This window comes from Alosa sapidissima, chromosome 14 (assembly GCF_018492685.1).
Source record: "Alosa sapidissima isolate fAloSap1 chromosome 14, fAloSap1.pri, whole genome shotgun sequence".
Taxonomy (NCBI): domain Eukaryota; kingdom Metazoa; phylum Chordata; class Actinopteri; order Clupeiformes; family Clupeidae; genus Alosa; species Alosa sapidissima.
Window position 1 is genome coordinate 22146099 of NC_055970.1, and position 9301 is coordinate 22155399.

Consider the following 9301-nt stretch of genomic DNA (forward strand, 5'->3'; position numbering starts at 1 on the left):
AGAGGGACTGCTGGAAGTAGCTCTCAGAATCAAAAACAAAAATATTTTGTAAGGGAAAGAAACAGAACTGGGATACAGGACTGGTGCCTTTCTTATAGGAACAGAACTGGGATATGGGGCTGGTGCCTTTTTTATATAAGAGACCAGAGTGACACTGCATCTACTAATATGATGGTGGAATCTTAAAGATTCATTGTTTAATGTAGTCAAGCCAAAGTCAGCATTTAAGGGAAAAATTACTGTAAAATTGAGTGAAAATGTAGGACATTAGGACACTTATAAAAGTAATTTCACCACTGCCGTACGGTACAGACATCAAGGTGCAGTTGCCAAGTGCTTATCATTTGCTGCTCCCTCAGAATTGCTTAATCATCCCATCAGCAAAACCTCCTCTGCTCACATGCTTGTTCTAGCTTCTCCCTTCCCTTACAATAGACTCTGTGTTTGAGACAGTCCTGGGTCCTTATCTGACCTGTATGTGACCAAACCTGGGGACACTGATGTAACATGTTCAGGTGACTTTACAGAACAAGTAATAGGAAAGGGTGTCTTTGCCACCTGTACATGAATCTTTCTTATATGGTTCATAGAGAAATTATTTACAGAAATACATTTATATACATTATTTACAGATGATTTAATAGAGAAAGTAACTGGAAATGGTGTGTTTTAACCACCTGGCCATTAAAGACTGCTCAATGACTTTAATTTCCCAGAAAGGGTTCTTATCAAGTGTTCCCTAATGGTGTACGTTGAAGCTCAGATATACTGAACAGGTGTAACATGTAATATAAATTGAACAGGTTTATCAGTATGGCTATCGCCATTAATAATCAAAGTACATTTTCTGTACCTGTGGTTGGGAATGCTAAGTGCAAAAGGAATGAGAGAAAGCTGAGAACAGCTATCTGTCGTGACGCATCACATTGTATCTTGCTTGCCGCACATCTGGAAATTCTGGTTCCCACAAGAACACAGCACATGACAGCTCTCCTGATATGCCATCATCTCAGACTAGGGTCTACTAGGTCAGACTAGGTCTGTTTCACTACAGATATATCAATAGTGTTGGAAAAATACCCATCTTTGTTTGTAATTTCTAATGATCACTACTGTATGTAAGTAATAACGATGGCCACATTATTTGACCAGTGCAGGGTCCGGTAGCTCCACAGTGTCACCATGTTTGACATTATTTGTATGATTTCAAGCCAACCTAAAACACAATACTCTACACATACTGCAGCTAACTTTAATTTAACTATAAAATAGTACTCTTTTCACTGTGGTTAATGGTACGTTTTCTCATACACTGGGAATGGTGCCTCAGCAGCAAGCAAAGGTACAGCAGCTATCAAAGACAATGGTACAAAAAAAAAAAGAAACACAACTGAAATGTAAAATCACAAGAAGGTTGTTTCATCCATCAACATGTCCAATGGGGGCCATACATCAGCAGCGAATGAAAAGAGACAGGGCACCATTACTGATCCCTGCTCAGACTCGGTTAAAGGCCAATAAACAACAGAAGAGGACATGCACAAGGACGACGGTATCTGGAACAGCAAGGAGAACTCCAGCTATATGCTGCGCTAGGTCTAAGGCCCGCATCGCCTGACCGGTACTGTATGCTTCTCTTACTCTTGCTCTTACTTGTACGTCCTCACACAATGCACAAAGAAAGTCAGTCAATGAAAGTTGTGCAGTGGTGCTAACCTTTTAAACTCTCTGTCCATACTATCTATGGTCGCACAGCAGTAGCTTCCACTAAAAGAGTATTTACTCACTGACTGCAGGAATCCAAGCAGACACAATGCTCTCATTTACACTGCTGATCATGACAACACGACCTTGGTGAAATGCGGCACAAGGCTGCTATTACAAGAGTGAATAGGCATGATGCCATCGTCAAAACACATGGCAGAAGAGTGAATATAGGCATGATAACATCGTCAAAACACATGGCAGAGGGGGATAGGCCTAGGCCACTGGCACACTGAAGGAGTATGCACTGCCTCTGCATTAACATGGTATGCTAATGCCACAGTTCATGCTTCGAAATTAAGTTAGAGTAGAAATGAATCGCTTTAAATGGGCAGGTCATTTTCAGTACAGTTGGAAAGTGAACAAGGGTGGTGGTGAGATTTAACAGAAGAATAGTAACATAAAGTAAACACATACTAATAAAAATACTATTTTATTGAGATAACCCTTCAAAGAGATAATAATAGCAATAATAATATTTACAGGACAGGGTAGTGGACACATGAAAGTAGTTTTTCTGCATCAGTACACTCTGAAAGAAAAGAAAAAAAGTCTGAATACAGATATCCTAAATAATCATAGAAAACAGTAATACTGAAAACATAGCAGCAATGAATATTTCAGAGCTTTGACATACAAACTGACAGCCCGGCTTTGAGGAATAATACAGGAACAAACTTCATCGCACTGGTAAATTAAATGCATAAATCAAGATTCAGACAGAAAAACAACCTGATAACATTCATCACCCTCATCCATAAAGTAGTCAGGCCATTTCATGTGAGCCAGCACGTGCCAAACCATCCCTGTCTGACAAACACAAACATATCCAGACCCACCCAGACTCTCGCAAAATCAATTACCCCCACGTTATCTGGGTCAAAACACACTGTAGTCTTAATGGCACCAGGGTTTTCAACAAACCCATGTTTACATAGAAATTATATTTTATTATTTTTTCTTCACAGCATTGAACCAGAGTGCTGTCAGTGTGCAGTCAGTGGACATGGACGAGCAACAGAAAAGTATGTTACAGCATCATAACACAATGTTCTCACTTTCTATGCAAGATAATGTTCAAAAGAGTATAAAAATACCAATAATTAGCTTATTAATTACATGTACGGTGTACTGTAGATGGGGAACTACTAAGCGTACTTACTTAGTGGAGATTATTTAAGGAGAGGCAAAAAGTAGTCGATGACTCTGTGGAAGTATTTGGGTTAATCAGTCGTCTGTTTTAGTTTTTAGAAGCCCTGGCTGTCTTCACACATGCGGATGCAAGGACTGCTTGTATGGTGGGATTTCAAAACTGAACGGTGGAATCACAAAACCTTACAGCTGATATACATCAGTAAGACTAGCATCACAGAAGCACAATGAATGTGCAGCGACAATCTGTCAGTATCAACTTGATACAAGCAGTATCTTCTACATACATTTTTTAAAAAATAAAAAATATTTTCTACATCAGTTATTTTGGTTGAACCCTCTTAAAACGCATCCCAGAGAAACACATACTGAGGAAGGTGTGTGTTTTCTTTCTTGGGTTCACTCCCCTACAGTGTGCGAAATGTCAAGAGGAGAGCAATAAATCTCTAGGCAAACTCAGATGCGTGTGCTCAATTCCAGTCGAACGTCCTGCCCACCAGCTCAAAGAACTTGCGGTTGGGTTCGTGAAAGTAGCGGAAGAGCTTCTGCAGGATGCTGGGGTCCACGTGCGGGTGTGCCCGGCCCTTGGAGTCGTGCAGACAGCGCTCCCTGCCGTGGTCTCGCAGGCAGTAGAAGCCCTTGGTCTTGTTGAAGTAGAAGTTGGAGGCGTTGATCTGCGGCTCTAGCTCCAGGAAGCGCTCCACCTGCTTCATCTCGGGCAGAGGGTCCCTGATCAGCTGGTCCCCGTCCACCACGTGGATGCGCTCCAGGGGGAAGTAGCGCAGCCAGTTCTCCATGTGCTGGTAGTAGAGGCTGCGGTTGAGGGCCCGGTAGCCCAGGTTGATCTCCCCGTCCTTGAGGAGTACCGACTCAATGGGCTGCAGTCGCTTGTGCTTCTGCAGCCGGTTGTAGTAGACCTGGGTGTAGTCCGAGAGCACGCGCTCGGTGGGGTCGCGCAGGATCAGCAGCAGCTTCACGTCGGGGATCACGCGCCACACGCGCTCGGGGACCTTGGCGGAGGTGAAGTAGGCAGGGGTCTTCTCCACAGTCATCTGGCCCGGGAAGGAGAAGGGCATCTGGGTTAGGTACCAGGGCAGGCCCCGCTGGAAGTGGCTCTCCCAGTCGAAGAAGTGCACCTCGTTCTGGGCGGCGGCCACCGCGCTGTGCAGGCTCAGCATCTCGATGAGCGCCCGCGTGCCGCCCTTTCGCACGCCGATGATGACGAGGTTGGGCAGCTGCTGGAGCGTGCCGTTGGGGTGTGCCGATGGCAACGAGGAGTCATTGAGGGGGGACAGGTCATCAATGGCAACTTGCAGGGGGGCATGGGAGGAGGGGGACGCATGATCGTCACGGTCCGTGGGCCTGGACGGCACAGGAGGTGACTGGGCGACGAGGAGGAGCAGCCCGAGAAGGAAGGCCGCCATCAGGGTGGACCTCAAGCGAGTGGACTTCAGCCTGACAAACGGGGCGAGAGCGTATCCCACATCGAAAGAAACGCCGCCAGAGAACCTCGATCCAGGTGGGAAAACAGCAGGACGGCTCTCTGCTCTGTGTAGTTCTCCTCACTGCAAGGCAAAAATACATGGTACATAAAACATAACCAAACAAGCTCTTTAGCTGTTAAATACCCATTACCTATATTTAGGAGCACCCTTTGGCCATAGCCATTATTCTTGACTGATGAACTCTCAAAAAACACAACCTATTTCTCAGTTTCCTTCATTTCAAACAAACACTAAATATTTAGACAGTGTATGATACAGGCAATAACAATAAGTTCAGTGGAGACATGTATAAATATTGGCATAACCATCACTTAGATGCAAACAGGGGAGTCTATTTAGCTACACCCATCATGTTAATTCATTTGCTCATTTACAAATTTACATAAAATAACAGAACACCTCACAACAATTTAGGCTACTTCACCCTCTCATATTATCACTTATGTGGAGTGGATATGTTATATGTTGTTATAGCTACTCCGCGGGCGCGCGCTCTCTCTTGCCCAGTCCATTCGTCCTCCTTTCATGCAGGCGACACATACTGTATCTGCATGCCAGGAAAGTATTCTTCCATAGTAGACAATTGATAAAAGCGACTCACTCTCGGGTTTTGGCCATTTCATTCAGCCATCATATTCAACTAAATGATCGAATGATGTAGGCTACTTTCCATTAGTGTTCCTTTTATATCAATACGTCTCCTATCGAGAAGAGCCACTGAAAGAAACACCGAACTACAAAAATGAAACCATCATACGCTGCCTTTAGACTATTGCATATAGCCGACGTGAATGGTAACTTAGAAGTTCATGCATACTTCAATCTGCTGATCTCTCCTGCATTGCACTTGCACAAAACAGAAAGAAATCCCAATCCAAAAACATTTCAAAGAAGTATGCAATTGACCCATAACTGCCAATCATTCACAGCCTTCAGGTGTAGAAAGTCTGACAAACGTAGAAAGTCTGAAAGACAAACAAAGCAGCTGCAGTCTAGTGTAGCAGGGAACCCCCGTTACAGAACCTCGTTGACCGCAGAAGTGGTAACTCAAACACCCAGCAACAACAACGTCCGTACCTTGAGCTTGTGAGTTTGTTGTGGCCAAGTCATCCTACTACCACGGTTGGGTGATGAACAGACAATGATCCAGAAGTCCAGGTAAGGTATTAGAGCCTGTCTTAGTCAGCAGAGACCGGAACTATTCTGACTAGCGAGAGGAAAATTCCACAACACCAAGCAACTTCAATGCTGCATATTTCGCCCGACCGAAACTTCGACCGTCGTCTGCGGGAAAAATGACAGTCTCACTCTCATATCGCTTGTAGCTCACACACAAACGCCCACTATTTCACGGCGATACGCTCGGCTTAAATCCCTCCCACTCCGTGACTCAGCCTACCGAATAGATTTGACTGAGTATTTTGTAATTTCGAGGAAGAGTACATTGCGGAGAAATACCAACAAGGAGCACTCCCAGGATAAAGTCATGGGGATTGGTCACAAGTAAACAGTTGGTGCACTTTTTTGCATTTAAAGGAGAATTCCGGTGTGATATTGACCTAAAGTGTATCGAAACATGATACCGAGTGTGAACGTATGTCTCATAGCCCATCTCGGCTTGTCCCCTGCACTCCAAAATCTGGCGCTAGTTAGCCGATGCTACCAACATCTTTCTCAATAGTGGTGCTTCGGCATCGGGCTAGCCATGCAAATAAATCACTGTTTTACACCCATTTAAGAGGCTCAATGTATCTCCACACTTCATTGGTAGACTTCCGAGGGCCCTGACATTTAAAACGAGACATTGAGAACTTTGAAAAAGCACTGGTAGTTTACTTACAAGACGATTTATACAGACAGTATCTTCACGAAGTTTAGCGTTTGCAGCCATCTTGAATTTAGTCACGATAAGTCGAGCAACGAGTAAGAATGAACAGGTATGATAAGGGATCAGATTCCAAAAATAATTCAGTGGAAATGCATGGATTCCAGTTGCTGCTACTGGAAGAAACTGGAATCCATGCATTTCCACTGAATTATTTTTGGAATCTGATCCCTTATCATACCTGTTCATTCTTACTAGTTGCTCGACTTATCGTGACTAAATTCAAGATGGCTGCAAACGTTAAACTTCGTGAAGATACTGTCTGTATAAATCGTCTTGTAAGTAAACTACCAGTGCTTTTTCAAAGTTCTCAATGTCTCGTTTTAAATGTCAGGGCCCTAGGAAGTCTACCAATGAAGTGTGGAGATACATTGAGCCTCGTAAATGGGTGTAAAACAGTGATTTATTTGCATGGCTAGCCCGATGCCGAAGCACCACTACTGAAAAAGTTGTTGGTAGCATCGGCTAACTAGCGCCAGATTTTGGAGTGCAGGGGACAAGTCGAGATGGGCTATGAGACATACGTTCACACTCGGTATCATGTTTCAATACACTTTAGGTCAATATCACACCGGAATTCTCCTTTAATGTACTGTGTGGACCTGTGATCATATGGCTGACATCGTCCAAACTATAGCATTTTTGAGACTGCATGATAACCTACTCTAACTTAGACTGCATAGGCTAACCGTGTTTTCTCTCACTTACCTTGGAAACATAAAATCACATGAAGCAGATGTCTGTGGTGGCGTCAAGTATCATGAGTCAAGCACGGTTACACGGTGACTAATGACTAATGTTGTTTGATTTCATCAGAGGGAATACCATAAAGCCAAGTGTTATCACATTGGCCAATAATCCTTATTTCCCTATGACATAACGCCCATTTCCTGGTGACTACCCATGTATATATTTTTTTATTTAAGGGGACATTTACAACATTGTAGGCCTACAAGGATACAAGGAAGTTTATTGTCACATGCATATACAGTGCTGGCCAAAAGTATTGGCACCCATGCTAAAGTTGACTGAAAAGAGGAATATAAAATCATCTTTTGGAAATTGATCTTAATGCCTTAAGTGAAAAATTAGGAAATATATAGGGTGACCCCTGTATTTTAAGGAAGAACGTTTATTTATTTATGATACATTATTCATTCACTAAGAAAATTGGTGTCCTTAAAGGTTAGATATTTCCTCATTTTTCACTTAAGGCATTAAGATCAATTTCCATAAGATGATTTTATATTCCTCTTTTCAGTCAACTTTAGCATGGGTGCCAATACTTTTGGCCAGCACTGTAGTTGGATGTAAGAAATGCAGTGAAATTATTTCTGGTGTCAGCTTGGGGGGGGGGGGGGGGGGGGGGGGTTCATCAGGTTTTCAAGGTTTTCATCAACACATTGTCATCTTCCCTGATGCTCTGTTTGAACCCAGGGCCCACGCCATGGCATTGACAAAGCCAAACAATGATGGCACAACTTCAAACAATATTGGAGCACAAGACTAGATTGGCACAATAAATGTTATTCACTGTAGGGACATTCTTCGTAAGGCTGTCATGTAAACTATACAGCGAGAGCAAACAGTTAAAACAAAACTGTCAAAATAGCCAAAGGTCATCTTGTTCTGATTGTTGTTCTACAACAATACTGTGTATCCACACAGTGTATCAAATCCATTCAATTTCACAGTCCAAATTGTTCAGGTTATCAAAAAGGAAATCTGTTCAAAACAGACCAACATAAACCTCAGTGTCAATGGTAGGTAATTATGATTAAGTATGTTTATTCATAACTTGGCATCAACGTCCAAGAAATGTGTATGTTCAGTGGTTTATACAGGGTTTTTAAATACAGTCAGAGCAATACTGCTGATCTGCTTTCATTTAAACACTATTTTAGAAAATGTAGAAATATATTGATGTTCCCAATATATTGATGTCCCCATTTTTTCACACAAAATGCAGTTTTTAGAGAGGGAGGGTAATTCGCCCTCTAAAAACGTTTTTTTATGGGCACTAAGGAAATTGAATATTACCCTCGGTGGACAACCCAGTTTGTCTCATTTGGAGCAGGTTGGATGGTTCACTGGATCCCCACCCACGACTGCGGTAGAGTAAAAATTTCACATTACAACGGACACTATCCATCAAAACACAAAGCCCAATGAACCAAAACAAGCCTTGTATGAACTTGGCATGACTCCTGCCACAGCCTTGCCGAAACATGATCCACGGAGCGGCTTGAGCTTGTTATGACCGGAGGTTTATTGAAGGTCATCCAAAACCCTTATCTCTAATGAAATATCAGTGTTTAGGCAAGGTCGTGCAAATCAAATGGTGATAGTGCATGATACGGCATGGGATTGAATAAATTAATAAATATGTTTGTGATTCATCATGTGGTTCCTTTATTTCCCTGGTCACAAAGGGCTGTCTTGCATATTAGACGTGGGGAATGATTTTATGTGTCTATCCATTTGGTAAAATCTCTGAACAATTTCCATTGAGCAATTTTCCACTGAACTGTGGTGGAATTTAATGCATCAGATATATCCCAGTGAGTCTCTGTATGTGCAATATGTGGGGATTTGCAGTGTCCTCTATTTGTTGAAAATATAGTAAGTGATTTTCCAAACAACATTATAGGGCTAAATGGTATATCTGAAGTTATTGTAGACCTTGAGTGTATGTGTATACAAGGTTATGACTAAAGAAATGACCACACTATTTCTCAGGCTAATAGACTTCCTTTTTGGGGATGTATCTTAACTGCTGACTCTGCCTTGCAACTTCCCCTCATTGATTTTGCATGTGCAAATCTATAATCTCATGACTTTCCCCCAAGACCCTTGTGTGTGGACGGACTTACTGTCAGCACTTTGTGCACAGAGGAAGTGTTGTTCCACTTCAGGATCAAAATTTATCTGCATACATTAACATCCCAATAGCACAATAACACAGGGGAAAGACCACTCTGCTGTGAAACTCAGT

At 42.6% G+C, this 9301-nt stretch overlaps 1 protein-coding gene across 1 annotated transcript; it reads right to left on the minus strand.

The window, feature by feature from the left end:
* Positions 1-2181: 2181 nt before the first annotated feature.
* Positions 2182-5734, minus strand: hs3st1 (heparan sulfate (glucosamine) 3-O-sulfotransferase 1). The gene is made up of 2 exons (XM_042062259.1): positions 5499-5734; positions 2182-4481 (listed from the first exon to the last, which is right to left on the minus strand). Exon 2 carries the CDS (start codon positions 4338-4340, stop codon positions 3387-3389), a length of 954 nt encoding a protein of 317 aa, XP_041918193.1. The 5' UTR covers positions 4341-4481; positions 5499-5734; the 3' UTR covers positions 2182-3386.
* Between the last annotated feature and the right edge of the window lie 3567 nt (positions 5735-9301).

Bases quoted from the DNA above. Each gene is read 5' to 3' on its own strand.
- hs3st1 (XM_042062259.1), bottom strand. From the start codon at position 4,340: ATGGCGGCCTTCCTTCTCGGGCTGCTCCTCCTCGTCGCCCAGTCACCT.